Source organism: Typopeltis vanoorti, chromosome 21 (genome assembly GCF_054136105.1).
Source record: "Typopeltis vanoorti isolate ZY-2024b chromosome 21, IOZ_Tvanoo_1.0, whole genome shotgun sequence".
Lineage (NCBI taxonomy): Eukaryota > Metazoa > Arthropoda > Arachnida > Uropygi > Thelyphonidae > Typopeltis > Typopeltis vanoorti.
The window spans coordinates 48,454,242-48,478,677 of record NC_143569.1 but is presented as its reverse complement, the minus strand read 5'-3'; the positions used below and the strand labels follow the sequence as shown (position 1 = coordinate 48,478,677).

The 24,436-nt window shown below is 37.0% G+C and overlaps 1 protein-coding gene across 1 annotated transcript in view; it reads left to right on the top strand.

Moving 5' to 3' along the window:
• The window catches only part of LOC150094835 (mannose-P-dolichol utilization defect 1 protein homolog), a 358,034-nt gene that overhangs the window by 52,060 nt on the left and 281,538 nt on the right, over positions 1 to 24,436 (top strand). The window contains exon 3 of the mRNA XM_090411360.1: positions 24,108 to 24,240. Coding sequence (XP_090267486.1) covers positions 24,108 to 24,240 — 133 coding nt within the window. The remainder of the gene's footprint in view (positions 1 to 24,107; positions 24,241 to 24,436) is intronic.

The following is a 24,436-nucleotide window of genomic DNA, read 5'->3' as shown; positions in this document are numbered from 1 at the left end:
TTTTACTCAGTTATTCTGTTTAGAATTTGATATAAAATCCATAACTTTATACCTTAATGCAATTCTGTTTAATTATTGTAAAAATAAAAAAGTTAACATTTATTTAAGAAAACGTACTGAACTTTTAAGATCTAGAAAATGACATCTATATACGAACACCAATTCTGTAAAAATCAGTAACAAAGAAATATTTAAGCACAATCTTTAACACAGATCAAAATACAAGAAAATGTAAATATAATATATATATATATTACTACTGTGAAATTAATGCCAGGAACGAAAAGAAAAAAAAAGTAGGGAAAAATGATATCCAGTAATTAATTATTTAGAAACAAATTGTCTACTGATACCTATTGACATTGTTTGATATATGTGAAAAGATTATTGGAAACATAGATTTTGGGTATAGGACAACTGGGCGACAGACAACTGGGTGATTGCCAAATGGGTGACTGACAGCTGGGTGATGGAATAAAAGATCAAATATGCAATTCTATTCTATTAATCTATTACCAGATAAATTTAAATAATTTTTTTGAGAAATGAGTTAAAAGAACGGTATAAACGTAAAATTTGAAAAATCTCACTTATAATTAAGTTTATTTTTATTGTGTAGAATTACAAATTGTATAGAAGTTATATTAAAATTTCCCATACAAAAAAAAGAGTCAGCTAGTTAATAAATATTTATCTTATATATTTTCGTTTATATCATATATCAAAATTTGTAGGATCGTTTAAGAAAGAGATGGTTAAAAAGAGTGGTCCGAAAATGATTTAAAAATGAAAAGGTATAATTGCACAATATTAAAATAAAGAAAAATATAGTTTTTTAAATTAATTTATTAATATTATTTTGTAATTAATAAACCTATTTACAAATGTTACATATATACACTAAAACAAAAAAAGTATATGAAATTCAAAACAATTTTTTTGAATTTATTAATTCATATTATAGTTATATGCAATACCACGTAAATATTCAATTATATTTTCACTATCGTAATTAATAACTTTTTCAAAATTCTTTGGTCAGCTGCATCATAATGTCTACATTTGTGCTTATGTTGAAAACCTGCTACTGTTCTTTCATAATCAACATATGTTTTTTGAATTTTTTGTAGTCCATTTATACAAATCCACAAATTTGGATGACTTGCACTGCTGCCAAAGCTCAATTGCAGTTTTCGATGACAGGTTTCTGCAAAGTTATTTGTCCTATCGGTTCCATTTATTGTTCTTGGGTACAGAGACCAAACGTTTGAGGGAAAAATCAGTGGAGCCCTGGTTCTGTGTTCGTAAACCATTCTAAAATTGGTTCAAATTCATTGGATAAATGATTCTCAAGTTCAGAAATAGCGTAAATAATATCTTGTTCTGGAACGAAAGCAAGCGAAGTGATCATTTTTGAATTTAAAGCGAACTGCACATCAGAATTATATCTGGTTAAAAGACTGCATGAAACTAACGAAGACTTTGTACGAGATGAAAAAAGCAACCATTTATGTTAGCTTGTGTAAATACTATATGTAACGTTTGATGAATGGCAATTTCAAAATCAACATTTATATTTTCGGGATCTAGTAATGGCCACATTTCATATATCATATAAAATAATTTTGTGTATGTTTCAAGAGTCTTATTAGGTAATAAACAATATTAAACAGGAAAAACAGGACCTACATCCTTTCTATACAAAATAACAAAACTTTGAGCAAAAAGAGGGGGAGAAAGTAAAACTGTGCCATCCATAAATAATTCATTCATGCTTTGGCTCCACACTGCATGGCTTTCACGACCAAAAATTAATATGCCCATTTGGGGGGGGGGGGGGGTGGGGGGGGGGGGGGGTGGGGGGGGGGGGGGGTGGGGGGGGGGGGGGGTGGGGGGGGGGGGGGGTGGGGGGGGGGGGGGGTGGGGGGGGGGGGGGGTGGGGGGGGGGGGGGGTGGGGGGGGGGGGGGGTGGGGGGGGGGGGGGGTGGGGGGGGGGGGGGGTGGGGGGGGGGGGGGGTGGGGGGGGGGGGGGGTGGGGGGGGGGGGGGGTGGGGGGGGGGGGGGGTGGGGGGGGGGGGGGGTGGGGGGGGGGGGGGGTGGGGGGGGGGGGGGGTGGGGGGGGGGGGGGGTGGGGGGGGGGGGGGGTGGGGGGGGGGGGGGGTGGGGGGGGGGGGGGGTGGGGGGGGGGGGGGGTGGGGGGGGGGGGGGGTGGGGGGGGGGGGGGGTGGGGGGGGGGGGGGGTGGGGGGGGGGGGGGGTGGGGGGGGGGGGGGGTGGGGGGGGGGGGGGGTGGGGGGGGGGGGGGGTGGGGGGGGGGGGGGGTGGGAGTCTTTCATCTTTCTACCTATTTCCTTCCTGTAAATCACCTGCAGGAAGGAAATAGGTAGAAAGGTACTTTTCTTTTAAGTAAAATTTTTATTATGTGCTAAATGAAAAAATATTATTTTACATCTGAAATAAATCTTTCAAACAAATATAATATACATAGTTCAATATTCTGCCTCTGCATTGCAGGATCTTCACCACATTTAGAGTCTGCAGTGATGATATCTAATAACATAGTTATGTTTTATATCGCATACTATTCACATGCTACATCATGTGCTTGTTATCTATTAGCTGACAAGTTCACAGACCAACGCTATCCTTTTGTTAATGTTATTTAACTTGTACCCCCCCCCCCCCATTAATATTTTTTTCAGTTATATGGGGACTTTGTTTCCAGCTTACTAACTCCTAGTCATTTTTTTTATTTGCATAACTGAATATGGTATTATTTATTGTTCTGAGTGATAAAAGATCTTCACTAATTAAAAAAATTATAGCTGCTAATTATCAGCACTATTGCATTATTGTACAGTAAACTATTAGGAATTAATAACCTCTTCATAACTGAGTTGAAATGTATGGAGTAACATTTAATACAAAATACAGTGATATTTCAAAACTAATTATAATAAGTTTAGTTTAATCCTTTATCCAAATGTGAGCAAACAAAGTTTGCACACAAAGGTGCAAACTTTGTTTGCTCACACTTGGATAAAGGATTAAACTAAACTTATTATAGTCTAACCAGTGAAAAATAAACTCTCAAAACTAATTATTCAAAATATTTCTATATCAGAGAATCTCTATGGAGTCAAGAGACTCCATAGAGATAGTGTCTGCTCTAGGCATTACAAAGTATCTTACCACACTTTAAAATCAAATTATTCAATCAAATATTATTCACTGTCTTGATCACCAGTTCCAAGTGTAACCTTCAAGAATGGCCGTTCTTCCCTTTGAAAAATCTTTGCAGTTATCTATTTGGTAAATGCTTCTCAACAAGTATAAAAATAATTCAAGAAAATCATAAATTAGATATATTTTGTGCCTAACTATGACCATCATCAAAACCATCAAACCTCAGTCTTCTCATCTCTCCACCTCAGATCTGCCAGACTGCAGTTTAGATTCCTTTAATTTAGCCTTGTAGCCAGCACGAGTTTCAACATCTCTCCCTTAAAATCCAAGTGAACCAGATCTATGCACATTAGTCAGATGATCTAATCAGTGATCCTATATGATGTAACTTTCACATATATCAATATCCCTCTTGTCATTACCAGTCTACCATAGTATTGTCTTCATAACCTTTATAATACATCTTCTGAACTTCAATTCACTGTAACCTATCAATTGCTTTCCTTTCCTTTTCTATTTAGCCATCATATTAACACCATCCTTAGCTTTGTATCATCTGCAAACAACTGACTATCCCTTGACAATGGTTTCCAGTGTGGGGCCTCTAATCTAAACTTGTCCCCCACTAAAACCCTTCCTCTGGCTGTACTATATGAATTGCAAGTTTGGCTACACAACTACAACATGTTTTTAGTGCATTTAAACAGCTGAAATCCTAGAATAAAATTTACTTTAGTAATTGAAAACTAGCATTTACTATTTCTAGATAGATTAGTTACTAAACTCCCAGAGTTTCTAATGTACTTTCTACAGAAAACCAACTTATACTAATTGATATCTGAACCTCAGCATGCATAGATGGAGCCATTTGCTCAAATGACATTAAACTCCAAAAAGAATTGCAATACATATTTAACAGTTTCACAAATAATGGATACAATCCTAAAAAAAATAATTACTATTGCAGTTAGATTACTCCAAAACAGTAGTAGTTCCTTACATTAAAGAATCTGTGAAAACAAAATTAACAAAATAATCAGAAATACCAATTACAGACTTAAAAACTATTTATAAACCAATATTTGAAGTGGATTAGTGAATCATGTGCTCAACATCCCATATAAGGTTAGAAAAAATAAACTTTATCCCATCTTTTAAAATGGATAGGTAATTCTAGAAATCTGCTTATACTTTATAGACCACTCCTAATGTAAAACTTCAGAATATATAGGAGACTATCATCCTTCATTTAAATCAACAACAAAAAAAAAAAACAGCTACCTTTGGCTGTACTCATTTGAATACCTGTCTGACAATTTGTTTATTTGTTTGCTTTTGTTATCCTCATCCTCAAAAATGACTCAGTTACTTACTGTAACTTTGACTTAAATTTTTTCAGGAAATGACAACGTATACTAAAATATTAATTAAAAAAAAAAAAAAGAGTCCTAAAGGTGCCCTCTTAGCCCGCTAGGGGACACCTTTAGGACTCTAGGACCAATGCCAGTTGCCTTCTTCAGCCTCATTTGCTCGTTGTTAGTGCCTGCGTGCACATATCATAGTTTTTATGTTCCCAGAAGATAATAATTATGGTATGATGATACAACAGCCGTGAGTCCCCTTTACGGGGAGGTACAGCACCATCTCAATCCCCCCAAATTGTCATTTCCTGAAAAATTTAAAATCATCTATAACCAACATATAAGTTTATCTACAAGAATTACTGACTGTAAGCAAAATATTGGATTAACATCTTTACCTAATGTGTTGTTAATTAAGCCATCATTAACATATTTTTCCCTCCCAGAAATATGATCAACACACAGTTTAAACAAGTGCAATTGAGACTACAGAATTTTCTTTGTTTCTTTCAGCTTCTTTGATATTCTCCTTATACACAACTCTTTTACAGCTACCAATTGCTAATTCTTCCACCATTCATTGCATTGAATGTCAACTTGTCAATGCCTTTTGCATTAGTCCAAAATATTACATTATATGCATTTTTCTCATCATCTACTGTTGTAAAAATATATAAAAAAATGTGAGCAGATCTTTAATGAATTCATAATTCATGTTATTTCTCACCTCATCTTTAGTTTCTCAAACCTCATCCTTAATATGAACCTTTACCAGTTTTTCCAGAATTTTAACTGTTGTTAAAGAATGAAACATGGTGCATAATTTCATACTTGCATTTTCCACCATATTTGTGCAGCACTGTCTTATCCTCTTGCGGTCACAGATACTTTCATCAAACAACCATGTCAGCGGCACTCTGTTCCTTATCAGATTTACTTCAAACCATGGTGAAATTTCATTCAGTCCTGCTGCCTTGTTATAAAAGGTGTTCAAATAAAGTTAGCTAATCTCATATGGTAAAAGGGACAAGATTTTCCCTCCCAGAAATTTGGATTTTTCATCCCACAAAACAGGTAAACCAGCTGGAAAACATACATACTTGAGTCGTAATTTAAACCTAAATCTTGTGTTTGTTGACATCCAGGGTATTTAATATTCCGACTCTCCATTGTTCCTCATCTCTGTAAATAAAACAACCTGTTTTCACCAGAATGAAAAACCCTTATAGAGCAATTATTAAATACTTCTGTTATGACATATGTACCATCCATCCATCAAAATCATTTCCTCATAATGATATCTGTTCTTGTTGTACACATAATGAAAGAACTTACATTTTCTCCTCTCTTCTCTCTCTCTCTCTCCCCCCGTCCACTATTCATCCATTTCATTCTGAGCCTCCATGTCCTTCTCACTCTCGATATATGAGGTGTGTTAGTCTCACCCCATATTCTAAGTTATTAGTTTATTTTTCTTATGATGTTTGTCTTGTTCCTAACATAAATGTTATATGCAATTCTTCTCATCCCCCCCCCCACACACACACACTATTCATCCATTTCGTGTCCGGACAATTCATCGTGTGAACTATTAAGGCTGAAAATGTTATTTGCTAGAAAATTGAAATGATATTGCATTGATACCAATATATGAAAAGTAAATGCAGTGCAAGATAAATTTCACAAAATATAATTTTATTATATATATCCATTAGTCCATGCGGTTAGCCGAGTAGCTGGTTGCTTCACAACCATATGCCTGTGAAAGGAGTGTCCTGGGTTCGATTTCTGTCACTGACATGAGGAGTTTAGGATCTTTCTCAGACATAGCCAAGTTAGCCGGTCTTAGGCGAGGACTGCAGGGTTTTTCTCTCCATTTATATGGGATTTTTCCTCCCACAAGCAGGCAAAACGGCCTTGATTACAGACATAGGATACACTAGGAGGCATAGGCCAACCACCTTATCCTCGTATAATGGTTGTGGTTATAAGAAATAGAAACTCTCAACACCATAAAGGTAAAAGAGGAATAGATCTATGTATTATTTATTTAGATTTTCATAATATTTTTTATTCTTATACAGTGAAAGTAATATTTTATTGATGGGTGAGTTTCCTAATTTCTGTTTCATCTTAAAATGGTATAAATATTCTTTTTTACTCTGATTCTACAGATTCTGTTGATCAAATATTAATATTTACAAAATTATAACTGCAACCATTATACGAGGATAAGGGTTGGCTCTATGCCTTCCAGTGTATCCTATGTCTGTAGAAAGTTTATCTTCTCAGGGCCGGTTTGCTATTTGCTTGGGGGAGGAAACACCCCACATAAACTGGAGAGAAAAACCCTGCAGTCCTCGCCCAAGACTGGCTAACTTGTCTATGTCTGAGAAAGATCCTACACTCCTCACATCAGTGACGGGAATCGAACCCAGGACACTCCTTTCCCAGGCATATGGTTGTGAAGCAACCAGCCACTCAGCTAACCGTGCAGACTAATACATAGATACGAGGTGGTATCAGAAAGTTTCGAGACTAGCTCTGTTTACAAGAAATTACTTTATTTATCTACGTTTACACACTATCACCTTGAAAATAGTTCCCTTGCATATCAATACAGCGCTCCCATCGTTCTTACCACTTCTGGAATGTGTCCTGGAAGTTTTATTTTCGAAGCATGTCGAGCACCTTCTGCGATTCGCACTGGATCTCCACAATGGTGTCAAAACGGTGACCTTTGAGCTGGATCTTCATCTTCAGGAAGAGGGCGAAGTCTGCAGGAGCCAAATCTGGCAAGTAGGGTGGGTGCGGAAGTCAGATCATGTTGTTTCTGGCGAGAAACTCGCGTGTGAGGAGAGCTCGGTGAAAGGTGCATTGTCGTTGTGGAGTATCCATTTTTTCGCGCACCACAGATCTGGTCACTTTCATCGAATGTCCTCCCTCAGACGCCTTAAAACCTGGCAGTAGAACTCGCTATTGACAGTCTGGACCCTGAGGATGAATTCTCGATGCACAATGCCGTGAATATCAAAAAAGACGATGAGTATGCACTTGGTCGAGCTGCGGACCTGCCTCACCTTTTTTGGTCATGGAGATGATGAGCTCTTCCACTGTGAAGACTGTTGCTTCGTCTCAGGATCGTACACCGAAGTTTTGTCACCGGTAATGATCCTCGAATTTCACGTTTTTTCAAACATGAATTTCACATTTGCTCTTTGTTCTAACTTGCTGTCCATGATGAAATCGCAGATGTGGTAACGCAGGTGGTCAGAATAGCATCAGTTATACAGCTCCCGATGTACACAGGATGATGTCTTTTGGCACACTGACTTATGAAGGTAGGTGCTCCCTGTGACTGTGCATGCAGCCTTGTGCTGCCATCTGTTGGATGTTATAAACCTAGTCTCGAAACTTTTTGATACCACCTCGTACATAATAAAATTATATTTTGTGAAATTTACCTTGCACTGCATTTACTTTTTTATATATTGGTATCAATGCAATTCATTTCAGTTTTCTAGAGAATAACATTTACAGCGAATTTTTTCAGCGATCAATAGTTTGCATGATGAATTTTCCTCGTGATGAGTTGTCCATGCAATGAATTTTCTGTGATGAATTGTCCGTTCGAAGAATTTTTGGCAGTGAATTGTCTATGAACCCATCCATTTCATTCCTAGTCTATATATCCTTCTCACTCTTTGTATATAAATTTTCACTGTATCATAATCACCTTCTTGTGCTTCCACATAAATCTTTTTCTTCTCGAGATTTCTATATGTCTGCTTGTCATGCACCCCCCCCCCCAAGGCATGACTTCATTATTGCTTTCACAATCTGGCATAGACATGGTATTTAATTTTCAGTCACATCCTTTGATGCTATGATTATCTCCAAATCAACTTTGTGCTCTTCAGTGTACTGGATCTTGCATATTCCTAAATGTGCATGGGAGGAAGGAAGAGCTAGCTCTATTAAGCTTAGCAGAAATATTAGAGTAGGTGTGAGTCTGTAACTGGTTTTAAGGTTTATATTTTTTGATCACAGTAATTTTTTTTTTTTTTCTTATAATACTTTTACCATGAGGCATGATAAATTGTTGATTTTCAGTCAGTGTTGAGGTCTAAAACTATTGTTAGGACATAATGATGCTCTAACTTGTCTCTTCTGTAGCTGTTGACTATAAACTTGTTCTCTAAGTTATTATTATTATTATTATTATTACGGGTATCTCCATGGAGTCAGTAGACTCATCGCGGGAGATCCAAACTAGCAAAACAATATCTGTCATATCTCTTCTTGAATTCATTTACAGACGAAGAGCTCACAACTAAGTCAGGCAATGAATTCCACTCATTCACCACCCTCCAGGCAAAAAACCTTGTTCTGACACCTTTGTTAACCACACTCTTCTTTAATTTCCAGAGATGACCTCTTGTTCTTCCATCACTATCACACAGCTGAAACATTTCCCCTGCATCAATCCTATAAAAACCTTTTATTAATTTGAATGTTTCTATCATATCCCCTCTTCTTCGCCTATCAACCAATCTCTGCAATCCACAAGCTCTCAATCTATCAATGTAGGGAGCATTTTTTATATCACTCACCAACTTGGTCACTCTTCTCTGAACCCTCTCCACAGCCTCCTCATCTCCAAGGAATCCAGGTGACCAGACCTGAGCACAGTAATCCAAATGTGGAAGTATCAATGCTTTATAAAGGGGAATAATAACCTCTTTATCTCTGGATGTCAGTGTGTTCCTCAACAACCAAGTAATCCTATGTGCAATCTTGGACACCTTAGCAATGTGTCCTCTGAACTTCATCTCCCTATCTACCAATACCCCTAAGTCCCTAGCCTCATCAATCTCTTGGAGTACCTTTCCATCGATGTAGTACACAGCTGGTAATCTTTTAATCCCAAAATGCATGACTTTACACTTTTCCACATTGAACTGACATCCATTTTCTTTTGCCCATTTTACCAGCTTATTTAAATCCTCCTGCAAACTTTCAACATCAGCTTGATTTTTTATTGCACTACACAACTTTGCATCATCAGCAAACAACTGAATATCTCCCTTTAAGCCGTTTCCTATATCATTTATATACAAATTAAACAACATTGGCCCAAGCACAGAGCCCTGAGGCACACCACTGGTCACCTGCCTCATTCTGGACTCGGCTCCTCCATACACCACCTTATGGTATCTCTCCCTGAGCCATTCTCCTATCCATATCACCAATTTATTATCCATTCCCATCTGCTCCAATTTGCGTAACAGTGTTCTATGGGGTATCCTGTCAAAAGCCTTAGCAAAATCCAGAAGTACCACTGTGTAGCCAGTTCCTTTGTCCAACTCAGATGTTATTCTATTATGAATAATTAATAGATTGCTAAGGCAGGATCTACCTTTAACAAAACCATGTTGGCCTCTATAGAGTATCATATCCTGATCCACCCATTCTTGAATTTTGTCTTTAACCAACTTTTCCAATACTTTTACCACTACTCCTGAGATGGTGATTGGTCTGTAATTCAATACCGCAGTTTTAGAGCCACCCTTATGCAAAGGAACCACTTTGCCTAACTTCCACTCCCTAGGGACCATACCAGAGTTCAAACTTAAATTAAATATCCAGGTAAGAGGGGTTGACAATTCATTTGCACATTCACGCAACACCCAAGCTGATATTCCATCTAAGCCTACCGCAGTGTTTGCATTTAAGTTTTGCAATATATTTAATACCTCTGATTCTTTAGCTTCAATTCTCACATTAGGTATTGCTATAGGTATAGAGATATCCTCACTTGGGTGATAGACTTTTGAAAAGTGATCACTCAGTAACTCGACTATTACATCTGATTTTGTCACCTCAATACCATCAGCATCCACTAAGGTTATCCTTCCGAAGTCATTCTTCCTCTTACTTGCCACATTGCGGAAGAACTCTTTGGGATTACCCTTGATCTCTTTGGCTAAGGTCTTCTCATAATCTGATTTAGCTTTTCTTACTATGCTGGTAACCTTCCTAGCTTGAGCCTTGTACTGCTCATGGGTGTCCTGATCGCCTTTCTCCTTGTAAATTCTCCATAACATTTTCTTTTTTTGCAGTTCAAGCTTGATACTACTGCTCATCCATCTAATGCCTGCCTTGTTTGACCTCCTGACCATGGGGACACAATCTGATATTGCTTTCCTCAGATACCCGCTGATTTTATCCCAAGCACTGCTAACATCTTTTCCTTGCAGTATGTTCTGCCATGGGATGGCTGCAAGCTCACTCCGAAGCTTGTTATAATTGCCTAACCTGTAGTTCCGTACATACCCCTTCTTAATAGAAGGGGTATGTACGAAACTACAGGTTCACAGGATACAATTCCCATTGTATCCTGTGACTGCTAGACTGTAAAATTTGCTGTAATTTATAGATGTTTTGTGCATTAAAAAAGAAAAACAATCTTTTCTCCTACCAGAGTATTTGATCAAAGTATAATTGCAATTACAAGTGTGTGATATGTTGTTGGTAGTTTTTCCACTTGGTTATTCTATAAATAAAAAATACCAAGAAATTCTATACTTGGTTTAATCCTTTATCCAAGTGTAAGCAAACAAAGTTTGCTCCTGAAGTATTTTCAGGACTGGGACAACTTATATAGAAACTAATGACTTTACATCACTTGCCTTAGTATCCCATAATGCAAAGCACATATTCTTATGGGTATGTATAATACTATGCATTATGACTTAGGGTCACTACTCAGACCAGTTTCGACCTTTGTTGAGGTCTCATCAGTGGGAGCCAGACCCAGAGGTGATACTAAGGTTGAAGTAATGCCAAAGTCATATTTTCATATATGAGTAGCCAAAAGGTGTCACACCTTATTACCTTATATGTTTCAGTCATATCTCCCCCTTCTCCTCCTATTCACCAGGCTTTGCAGTTTACGTTCTCTCAATCTGTTCTTGTACTCCACATTCCAGAGACCACTGACCACCTTCGTGAATCTTCTCTGGACTCTTTCTAACATATCCTCATCGCCATGAAAACCCAGAAACCAAATGTGCACAATCATCCATATGCAGTCTTCATCAAGGACTTATGCAATAGTATCATAACTTCTTTATTTCTGAATGTCGGTGTCCTCCACATCATTGCCATTATCCAGTGTGATGTCTTCACAACTTGTGCAGTGTGGCTCCTGAATTTCAGGTCCTTGTCCTCCACCACTGCCAGATCTCTCATCTCCTCTACCTCCTTTAAAATTTCCCCACCAAGTATATACTTTGCATCCTATTGTTGCTTATTAAATTTCAAAACCTTACACTTTGCAACATTGAACTGATAGTTCCACTTAACTGCCCATTCATGCAATCTGTTCAAGTCCTCCTGTAAAGTCATAACATCTGCTTGACTTTGCATTGCTCCCCAATTTTACATTATCTGCAAACAGCTGCATATCACTAATTAAACCCATCTCAATATCATTAATATACAAATTGACAAATTGAACAACAGTGGTCCCAAAACTGACCCCAGCAGCACACTACTAGTGACCTTTCTGTTTTGGGATACTGCACCCCCCCCCCCCCCCCATACAATATTCTGATACCTATCTCACAGCCAGTCACTGATCCAACTCAGAAGTCTCTTATCCAATCCCTATCCGTTTCAGTTTATTTAACAACTTGTTGTGTGGTGGCAGTCTATCAAAAGCTTTTGCAGAATACAAGTACACACTGTATATGCATCTCCTCTGGCCAAGGTATTTATTTTCACTTTGTTATAATACATAAGTAAGTTAGTACGACATGATCTTCCTTTAACAAATCCATGCTGATAACCACAAAGAATACTACTGTTATCAACTCATTTCTGTATCCTACTTCTCACCAATCTCTCTCTCTCTCTCTCTCTCTCTCTCTCTCTCTCTCTCTCTCTCTCTCTCTCTCTCGTAGCTTCACCACAACTTCAGATTGACCTATGATTTGTAGCCACACCTTTATGCAGCAGAGCAATTTTACCTTCTTGTCACTCCCTTGAAACCTATGGCATTGTAAGACTCTTATTAAACAGGCATGCCACTGCTACTGCCAGTTCCCTGGAACATTCCCTTAAGATGTATGGTGATATGTCATCGAATCCTTTCTACTTATTAACATCAAGGTTATTTATTTCTTCAAATACCTCCTCATCACTCACATTTAAGCCATTCTCTCCTATGTCCTCTACACTTAAGTTCCTCATGCTTTCACCCTGATGAGGATGAAACACCATTATAAATTGATAACTGAATACCTCAACAATGTCTTCTGCAGCAGTTATCATTGTCATCTTATCATACTCATTCTTCCTTCTACTTGCCACATATCTAAAAAAAAACTCTAGGGTTTTTCTTTGCCTGATTTGCCAATTTCTGCTCATACTGCACTTTTTTTCCCCTTACTAACTGAGTCACTCTCCTGGCTTGTTCTTTATACTCTCCATGTAACTGATTATTACCATTATTCATCTTGTACTGCTTTCAAAGTGCCACCTTCTTCCATATTTCATGCTTAAGTCCCTCATTCATCCATTTTACATCTATCTTATTCAGCCTTTTGGCCTTTGGAATACATTTACATGTTGATGCTGTTATGTATTTCTTTGTCACTTTGCAAACAGCATTTATTTTCTTATTGCTTAACTCCTCATTCCATGAGGAATGAGGAGTTAAGCAAGCTGTCTCCTGAGTTTGTCATAATCACCAGCTTTGTTCTTTCACATATATTTTCACACTTGTATTTTCACAATCCTAGTGATCACTTCATGATCACTTTCTGCAACTGGAGGAAAATGCAAAACCCCACTCACAATTACATCCTCTGATGAAATGATCAGATCCGACACTCTTGATCCCTGCCCTCCTTTATATGCTGCTTGAAATAGTTATCTCTCAAGAACTCAAAAAATTTATTTTACTTATTCCTGAATGCTATCTCTTCATTCCAATCTATACTGCCATAATTAAAATTGCCCATAATAATTATCCTTCTTTTGTTCACTAATCCAAGTTGCTTATATATTTCTTCATAACCACCCTCCACATTCCCTGGCCTATAGCAATATCCAACTATATATGTTTTCCTATCAACCTCCACTTTACACCACACTGCCTCATAACCATTGCCACTTTTTCCCTCTTTCTTTTATGTGGACATAATTTCCCTGCTATTTATCAGCAGCACTCTCCCTTCCTTCTTGTCCTTTCTATCCTTGCAAAAAATACTGTATCTTTCCAATTCTATTCCCATTAGGATATCATCTTCTTTCAATCATGTTTCACTTATTCCAATGATTTTGGAGTAAATAAACTCAATCTGTGAAACTATTTCATCTGCCTTATTTCTGATACTTCTGGCATTTGTAAACAAACACAGCAGTTCATTTTTAGGTCTGTAGCCAGTCCTATCCAAGCCACTTGTTGGTTGTGATTTCCCCACCACACCTGCCCTTGCCCAATCAGCTTTATCACCGCTTACCACCTATATCCATTTAGTCTCGACTTCTTCACTCACATAGCAATATACTCCATCTCCATACACACACATTCGCTGTTACTTTCAACATCCACTCTCCCTGTTCAATGTCTCCCTGTCCACCCAAGCTCCCATCCCCTGTTTTCCTGTCCCTTTTGCATTCCCATTCTCTCTTCATCACTCACATTACTACTGTTTCCACTGCCAAACATTTCTGTTTTTCAATAAGCATTTTTATAAAATGCTTTGTGACCCCTCATACACACAAATTAAAGATACCAAGAAATTATATTCTTGGTTTTTTTCATCCTTTATCCAAGTTTAAGTAAACAGAGTTTGCGCTTGAAGTCACTTCACGACTGGGCTACTCTTGTATATAGAGGCTAATGACTTCACGTCAATTGCCTTTAGTATCCCATAATGCAATGCACATATCCTTACGGACACATATAATGCTATACATTATGGGAATTGCCATTATCCAGTCTTGGATTGGAATAATAAAAAAAAAAAAATCCTCAGTTTTAGTCTCGGGTAAAACATAACATTAGAATACTTGCTGGTGTATATACTGGTCAAATGAACAGCTCTAAATAAACTTAATCATTACTTTTTTGAGTGAAAAAAATGTTTTATTAGTTGCCTAGTGCATCCAACTCTAAATGTAGTGCAGAGTCCACCTGTGTTATAGCCAGACATTCAGCTAAATTTAAAACAGATATTCACAGATCATACTGCTTCCTTCATTAAAATCCTACTAAATATTGACTTGATGATCTTGCATGGTTTCCTTATTTTCATATATTCTACTAAAAGACCTTAGCCCCCTCTCTCTCTCTCTCTCACCAAACCACATTAGCCTGTGAATAATATCAGCCTTCTTGAGTATATCTTGTAGTTATTTCATGTGGTGTGGTAAAGATATATTTACAGACTTGATAGTATCATGGTGAATTCTCTTGCCTCTTTATTTTCTGTTTCAAATGCCTTGATATTGCACTTTGAAGAAGAAGCTTTCAGTGTGCCTATGTTAAAACTTAAATTTGGTTACATTTGTAATATCTGTGCTATTTAGCCATGTAGAGCAGGTGATGTACAGATCTACCCTCCCATTAAGTTTACCATTGGAACGAAATGATTAGTCTTTTTACATTCCTAGCCATATTAATGAAAATGAGACATCCAGGTGTCTGTATTTTTATGTGAACAGGAAATCAAGTCTATACTAATATGTACATTAACTGCCGCTGCAAAGAAATTGGACATTGCTAAACTGCTATGGAGTAGTGCTCTCTTATTTGCTCTTCAGCCAATTTCACATAAATGAAGCAATATTTTGAAAATGCCATATCAGTACCTGATTTGCCAAGTACTCGGCATATCCATTCTCCAACTATCAGATTGTTGGTTTGAATCCCACCATAGAACGTGTTTAAGTTGTAGATGAATGCCATTATCCATTGTGAGACTATTTCCTCTGCTTATTAGAGGCTTAATCTGAAATGACTTAAAAGTTCCATGTTTGGTCTGTAGACAGGATTTCTACATTATGTAATCCACCTGCAACACTAATATAAATGTGTATGTTTGCAACCTTTTATGGATGGGATTGACATAAAACTTTTTTTTTAATTATTATTTTTTGTTTGTTTGTTTGTTAGTTAATGGAGAAGCACTTCTAGGAATTCTCATTTAGATGCTAGTTGTATGCTACATTAACAACAGTATCACCTTTTGTGAAAGTAACTGTGGATAATCGGGGACAGCATGGTTTTGTGAAGGATAGGTCATGCCTCAGTAACTTGCTCACGTATTATAACACAGTGACGGCTGAACTGGATAAGGGTAATGGGTTTACAGTGATTTTACTGGACCTTGCTAAGGCCTTTGACAGGATACCACATGGAATTCTAATCAGTAAATTGCAGCATATGGGAATGGACATAGGGTTGGTGAGATGGATAGGAGGGTGGTTGACGGAGAGATATCAGAGAGTGGTTTACTCAGGAGTAGAGTCCACAAGACGGCCTGTGACTAGTGGTGTGCCACAAGGATCTGTTCTTGGACCACTGTTGTTTAATTTGTTCATTAATGATATAGGAAAGGATCTGAGAGGAACAGTTCATTTGCTTGTGGATGATGCAAAGTTGGGTAGGGCAATAGTGAATGCAGATGACGTCAAAATTTTGCAGGATGATTTGGATAGATTGGAGGTCTGGGCTAAGGAGAATGGATGTCAGTTTAATGTGGCAAAATGTAAGGTTATGCATTTTGGGGTGAAAAGATTGGCAGCAGTTTACTGCATTGGTGGAACCGTGCTCCAGGAAATTGATGAGGCACGAGATTTAGGAGTGTTGGTGGATAAGGAATTGAAATTTAGGAGACACATTGCAAAAGTGGCCAAATCAGCTCATCAAATCACTTGGTTGCTGAAGAATACGTTGACAAGCAGAGACAAGCAGGTTATTGTTCCTCTGTATCGAGCCTTGATAAGACCCCATCTCGACTACTGTGCTCAGATTTGGTCACCTAGATTTCTTCTTGATGGGGAGGAGGTGGAGAGGATCTAGAGGCGAGTGACCAAGATGATAGCAGGTCTGTGGAATGAACTGTATGAGAACAGGTTGAGGATTTGTGGGTTGCAAAAATTGGTTGATAGGCAGAGGAGGGGAGATATGATTGAGACATTCAAATTACTGAAAGGTTTCTATAAAATTAATTCAGAAGATATTTTTGAGAACAGGGCTGGTTGTGGGAGGACTAGGGGACATCCATGGAAACTGGGCAAAAGTGTGGTTAGTAAAGGTGTTAGAGCTGGGTTCTTTACTTTTAGAGTGGTGAATGAGTGGAATGCACTCCCTGAGTCTGTTGGTGGATGCTGTGACAGTGAATGAGTTTAAGGCGAGGTATGATAGATACTGTATGAATGTCGAATAGTTGTGATGAATATGATTTGGGGCCTCCCTCGATGAGTCTAATGACTCCCTGGAGTTGCCCGTAATAATAATAATAAATTCCATATTATTGTCTGGTCTTTTAAATATATGGCTGTTTAATGTTAGATCACTGAATTAATTGGGCATTTCTATAATTCGTAAAAAAACAGGAAATTAATATGCAGATCTTCATTGCTATTACCACAATATATCTAAAAGATGCAAAATACCTATCTTTTGCTTTTAAAATATTCTAAGAAAAAATGTAGCAATTTACTGAAAAATTGCCTCTTTTCATAGCCAACCAGCAATTCTTATTGCAGTTAGCAATTTCTTATCATTGCATTAGCAATGATAGTAGTACTATTATTCCTGTTAATCAAAGTATTTGTAATGTCAATTAAATTGGAATTATAGCATCACCACTTGCACTTTTTCTTGCTTTTTTTATGTGATGTTTTTTTTTACTAATTGTGGGATAGATCATTGACTTAGCACTACACTGATCATTATCAGTAATCACATTGTATATATATCAGTGGTAGTGCTATTATTGCCACTAGTGCAGGGGTCGGCAACCTGCGGCTCGCGAGCCACATGCGGCTCTTTGGATGTGAAGCTGCGGCTCTTTAGTTCCATACGCAAATATTATTTATTTTATCAAAAAAAAAAAAAATTAAAAATCGTTCTGAATCGATTAACGAGGATTAGGCACCGATTCTATCTCTCAGCCACTTGTACTCGCTTTTCACCGCACCCCTCCCCCGTGACACGCATCGTCACTGTCGTCAGTCCGTCGGAAGCTCTCGGAAGTTTATATGTTTGGCAATTTTCATTGATTTCGGCATAGCTGGGCATAACACCTTTACTCGTAAACTAAGTATCTAATATTTGCCAAAATTAAAAAAAAAAAAACTAAAATGTGCAGACTGCGCCGTGATAAACACGTTCTGACAAGTCCGTTCGTGCCAGTCGGCGATCACCGCACACGGGAGGCGACCACAGATGCGACGAAACTATGTACTAATAGTCAATCAGTACGTGAGAGAGTAAGACAAACAGTGTTTCGTGTCTAAATTATTTATTTTAATAATTAAATTATTAGAGAATTATTTATTTTATTTAGGTAGGTATTTTTAATTGGGAAATATCGTTGTAAAATGTTTTTTGATAAATTATATTTCATTATGCCCAGCTTCTCGTATCCGCTAAAACAGTACAAGATAGAATAGCTAAAATGTCTTCAAATGTAACATATTTGCAGGTGGAAGATATTCAACCTTCTTCTGCCTTATCACTTGCTATAGATGAGTCTTGCGACATAAAAGACACGGCACAAGTTGCCCTTTTTGTCAGGTATATGTCTTCCCAAGGTCCAAAAGAAGAACTTCTAGGATTGCTACCGCTCTCGGGACAAACTAGAGGGGAAGATATAGCGAATGCCGTGCAAAAATGCCTTGAAGACAATAAGATCTTGTGGCTCTTTAAAAACTTTTTAAAATGTTGTGGCTCTTTAAAAACTTTGAAATTTTGTAAATTGTAATTTTTGACTCTTCCGACTCAAAAGGTTGCCGACCCCGGCACTAGTGGAACAGCAACAAATCATTTGCACTTCTTATTACTCTACAGATATATTGTTTTGTGGCAGACAGTGTTGCTTAGGAAACTTCCCATAGAAAGTATCATTCATGAACTGGTGTCTATTATGAGCTAAAACATGCACATCTGTACCCTTGAATCTAGATTAATGCAAAATATATGAGATTCTTCTGGTAAGAGAAGTTTTTTTCAGATATGCACTCTGTTATTGACTGTAGATGCTGGAGGAAGATCGAACTCTCATTCAGATATCTAGAGTGATACTTGAAAGATGTTTAAACAGTCTGCTGTAATTATCAAACCTTGTAGACATGCTTATGTGTTGGGCATTATTCATCTTTTTCACAGCATTACAACACAAAATGTGATGCATCTTATAAATATATTCATTAACTGGCTTATATTTTGCTGTTTTTCAAACCAACATCTTCAGAGCACAACCGTTACTAGTTACACTACAAATGACCAAGTTGTAAAAGATCTTAAAATTTGGGAAGCAAAGATGGATGCAAAGTATATGATTGGTGATATCTGGGGATATTTTAGAGGAGGTGGAGGAGATGAAAGATCTGGGGGTGATAGTATGGTGGATAGGGACTTGGAATTTCGTGGACAATTTTGTTAAAATTGTAAGGACAACACAGTGGATTATGAGAATGATGCATCCTTACTTCTACATGTCAGTAGAAGTAAGGATGTTTGACCAGGCTGCATATGGATTACTGTGCACAGATTTGGTCGCCAGGTTTTCAAAAAGGATAAGGATGTCGGAAAGGGTTCAGAGACAATCGACTAAGTTGGTTTCTGGTCTTTGGAATATGAGGACAGATTGAGAGAATGCCAATTACAGAGCCTAGTGGATAGAAGGTAATCTGGTAATTACCCCTTACCTAGTTGGTAAGGGATAATTAGTATTAGCATGGATGAGATTTTTCATAGAGTATCTGGAGATGGGAGAATGAGAGACCATCCCTGGAAGCTGTATAAGGTGGGTGTGAGCAATGGGGTGAGGAGTAAATTTTTTGCATGGACAGTGATAGGTGATTGGAATGCATTGCCTGAGAGTGTTGTGAGTGCAGGGACGGTAAATGCATTTAATTCGAGGTATGATGAGCTGTGCATGTGAGAGTGAGACCACCCATGATGAGTCTCTTGACTCCATGGAGATCTTTTGATAATAATAATAATAACAATCAAATATTGTAATAGACAAAAGACCTAGTCCTAATTTGACACTCTCTAATGCTATATAGAAGATTTTGCAGTTGGTTGAAGTTGATCTTAAGATGTTCAAGATTCTTTGGCAGATTAATGCAGTCATAGTTGGTGAGGGTTAGGAGAGTTTTTCATAACCATTCCTGACTAAAAATAGTGATTCCAACTTGTAACAATTTCTGTATATTTTGGTTTTCTTCTGTTTAATCCTGTGTGAAGGCATGTCCAAGTCATGGCCTGCCAATCCTGACTTGCCATAATCATTGTATTGAATGTATTTCCTGTGCTCTCTGATGCAGATGTTAGCAGATCTTAACGTGTGTCAATGTGTTACAATCACTGGGTACTTCATACCCTCTAGGATGGAACTTGTCCTTAAGTGAGCAGATCAATGCTAATTTGAAATGCAGTTTAAATGTGGTATGAAGGTTATATTTCTTTATGTTAGATATCTTTTTTTAGATGTACTCCAGATATATGGAATAAGAATAGTGGTGCTTTTCTCTTGTATGCTTGAAGAGGGGGGGGGGGCATGTATGTTCTGCTTTGTAGGATCTGTAACCATTGACCAAAAAGTGGCAAAGGTAGTTGAGTACTGTGGTCAAGGCTGCATCACTAGAACAAATAACTCAACATTATGGAATCTTGAAAATAGAGGATTACATATCAGGCTGGATAATGATATGATCGTCATCATTTTATATATTTTTCAGTGTCTTCATTAATCCACCAAAATTTTGGGAGGCAGTCATCTTAAAATCAACCTGACAACTGTTAAAACTTCTATGAAATTTCCATGGATGCTTCCATGTTCTCACCATGTCTTCATGCAACATCCATTCAGAAGTTTATAGACCTCAATCATGTCACCCCTTTTTTTCCTGATTACCAGTGTCTGCAGTCCACATATTCTCAGTCTGTCCTTGTAATCTACATTCCATAATTCAGATATGTTACTCTTCTTTTCACTTTTTCCACATGCTTTCTTTATCCCAACAACCCAGGAAACCAAATTTGTGCACAGTAGTCCAGGTGCAGTCATATCAAGGCCTTGTAAATCAGCAAAATTACTTCCTTATCCTTAACTCAAGATCTGTAGCCTCATCAGTTTCTTGAAGCATAATCCCACCAATATAATATGCCATTGGATATCTCATCAGTGCTAAAGTGCATAACTTTACACCTACTAACATTGATTTGCCAGCATTTTCAATCCACTCAAATCATTCTGTTAGTCTGTATATCAGTAGCACTCATGATTGTCCTGCCTATCTTTGCATCATAAACAAACAGTTGAATATTTCCTGTCAGATCTTTCCCGGTACCATTAATTGTACAAATTGAATGACAGTAGTCCAAGGACTGATCTGGAGTACACCACTGATCATCTTAAATCTAGCAAATTCACACCTATCATATACATCTTTGAATCAAAAAATTAGAATAATCAATGAAAATGTGGTTGAATGAATTGCAATTCTAATTTATTGCATGGAAAATAATTATTATCAAATCTGAATTAGCATTATCTAAATCTATATAGTTTGTAGATTTTATAACCATGTAATTGCATAAAAATGCAATATAAATTATAAGAAAACTGTTATTTGAAAACATTCACAAAATTAGAATAATTTTTAACATGGTTCAAAATATTAGAATAGGATGAAAATAAATGCACAAAATTACAGTCAAAGAGAAACAACCTGATAATTAGCTTTAGTGCATCCCCTTTAGCTTTTATTACCGCTCGTAAACAGTTGGGCATATTTACTAGCATTTCACAGACTTTTTTTTAGTCAAAACATATCCATATGGTCTGCAAACTAGACACAAGTTCATTTTTGTCTTTAGGGGCAACTTCTTAAAAATGTTTCTTCATAATTCCCCACAGATTCTCAATGGGAGTTAAATCTCATGAGTTTGCTGGCCAAGGAATTACATTGATTTACTTTCTTTGAGCCATCTAGTAGTGGTCTTGGAAGTGCGACAAGAAACTGAATCTTGCTGAAAAAGGAAATCACCATCACATAAATCTTCCGATGCCATCTCATCTCAGTTTTCCATCTCAAGTGCTCAAGAATTTCTTGGTACACTTTGGAATTGACTCTTTCATACACAATACACAGCCTATCTGGACCCTCTGCAGTCATACAAGCCCATACCGTGACAGAGGTTAAACATTTCAACAAATGTTTTATGCATTCTTTAACAAATGCTTCTTGCTTAAGATGCCAAACACATATCCCTTGATGACCATCAGACACATCGGTAAAAAAGTACCTTTTTCCAGTCTTCTTGATCTCCCAACAGTCTTTGCTTACACCATTGCACTCTGACTGCCTTTTGCTTGGAAGTCATAAGCAGCTTCTCTTAGGCACAATATGATTAAAACCCAATTTGTGAAGTCATCTCAATATCATAGATTTAGGCACATTCACACCTAGTTCTTCCCATCTCCTGTGAAAATCACTTCAGAAGCAGTGTAACATTTTTTCTTCACGATATTCTTCAATCTCCTCTCATCTCTTGATGTAGTTATTACCTTTTGACTGCTATTGCAGCGATTATTTTGAGAACTCCAGTTATTAGAATACTGTCTCAATACTCATGTTTGTTGAGAACATTTCAATTCCTTAGCTATAAACTATTGAGTTTGGCCTTCTTTGTGTAGAGACACCATATGAAACTTCCTAGCTTCCAATATGTCACTCGTTCGACCCGTGTTTAACAAATGATTAACTGAAATCCATGCTCAGAAATGATTCCTCACACACAAGTCAGTCCTGCAATTACTGAAATATATGCTATTTCTCTGCTCTCCTCAAAACCAATGGAAAAATTTAGAATATTTTAATATTTTGAACCACATTAAAATTATTCTAATTTTGTGAATGTTTTCAAATAACAGTTTTATTATAATTTATTACATTTTTATATGCTTACATGATTATATAATCTACGAAGTACATAGATTTAGATTATGCTAATTCATATTTGGTGATAATTATTTTCTATGCCATAAATTGGTTGAGACAATTGTAAGTGTCCTCCCACAATGAGTCTTCGGACTCCTTGGAGGCAGGAATAATAATAATTAGAATTGCAAATCATTCAACACATTTTCTTTGATTATTCTAATTTTTTGATTCAGAGGTGTACCACTTTTTGATACCTGATTTTACCACTCACTTATTCAAGTTAGTGGTTTATATTCTATACCATATTCTCTAGTTTATGCAACATTCTTTCATATGATATTCGGTTCAAATTCCCTAGCAAAATCCAACATATCATAGTGTATCCATTCCCTTCATCCAGCTTGGGTGTAACATTATTATAAAATATTAGCAAATTGCTAAAACACAATCTCCCTTTAGCTGGCACATGCTGTACCTTAATAAAGATAGCTTGTCTGCCAAACGATTTCTGTATACAGGTTCTTACTAGCTTCTCCAAAATCTTCACCACCACTCCAGAGATTCTGATAGGTCATTAGTTAGATGCATTGGTTTTTGGTTTGGGTTATTGCTATTATGAACATTCCTAATTGAAACAGTGATTACTGTACAGATTAATAGGATTTGTCAACTTTCTTACACCATTGATATTGAGAGTAAATGGCTTGATTGATTGACTGTACAGACACACACACACACACACACACACACACACACACACACACACACACACACACACACACACACACACACTTGCCAGCCATATTGGCTAAGTGGTATCTGCTATTTGACTTACAGGTGGTGAATTGGAATTCTACTGGCTTGGATATTTGTGAATATCATTAGGTAGTATATGTTTTTCATCACTCAGTGCAAAATCACATCCTGCTTTTTGGAGGTCTGAAGTAGCTTGAAACAATTCCGTGTTTCTGATATGCCTGGATTATCTAACCATTAGCCCACTCATCATGGTATTGAATTTGCTATAAGTCGACACCTTTTGTGAATGGGATTTACATTAAAATAAAAATTTAAAAAATGCTTTGCACATTTTAGTTAATAGTATGGCTTCTTTATTTCATGTAATTAAACTTATTCTTCATCTTAAATTTGCTTCAAATAACAATTTACTTCAACCACAATTCCAAACAATCTGAATCATCCTGATTTTTATATTTATACTCAAATGATGTAGTCAAGCATTAAAGAAATGTAAGCATTAATTCTGATTTTTGTCCTCAGACACTTTGTAATAATTTTATAAATTTTCAAACTTAGTACTAATTGAGTAAAGATATAAATATTTTTTATTTTCTCTTTTCAGTTAAAGTTCCACAAATTATAAAAATTTTGCAGGCTCAGAGTGCTGAGGGACTTAGTTTTACAGGTGTTTTATTAGAATTGCTTGCTGTAAGCTGTACTGCTGCATATAGTTTTGCAAAAAAATTTCCATTCAGGTAGGATATAATCATTCATACAAAGTTGGGTTTTGAAAACAAATAAACAAATATTAAAAGAAAGAAATTTCTTCTAATAGCAGAAAATGTATCTATTTTAACATTTTTGCATAATTTCACTGATAATTTGCTAATGCTAAATATATGTATGCTAAATTATTGAATTATTATTGTCATTGAACTTCCTTGAAGTAAC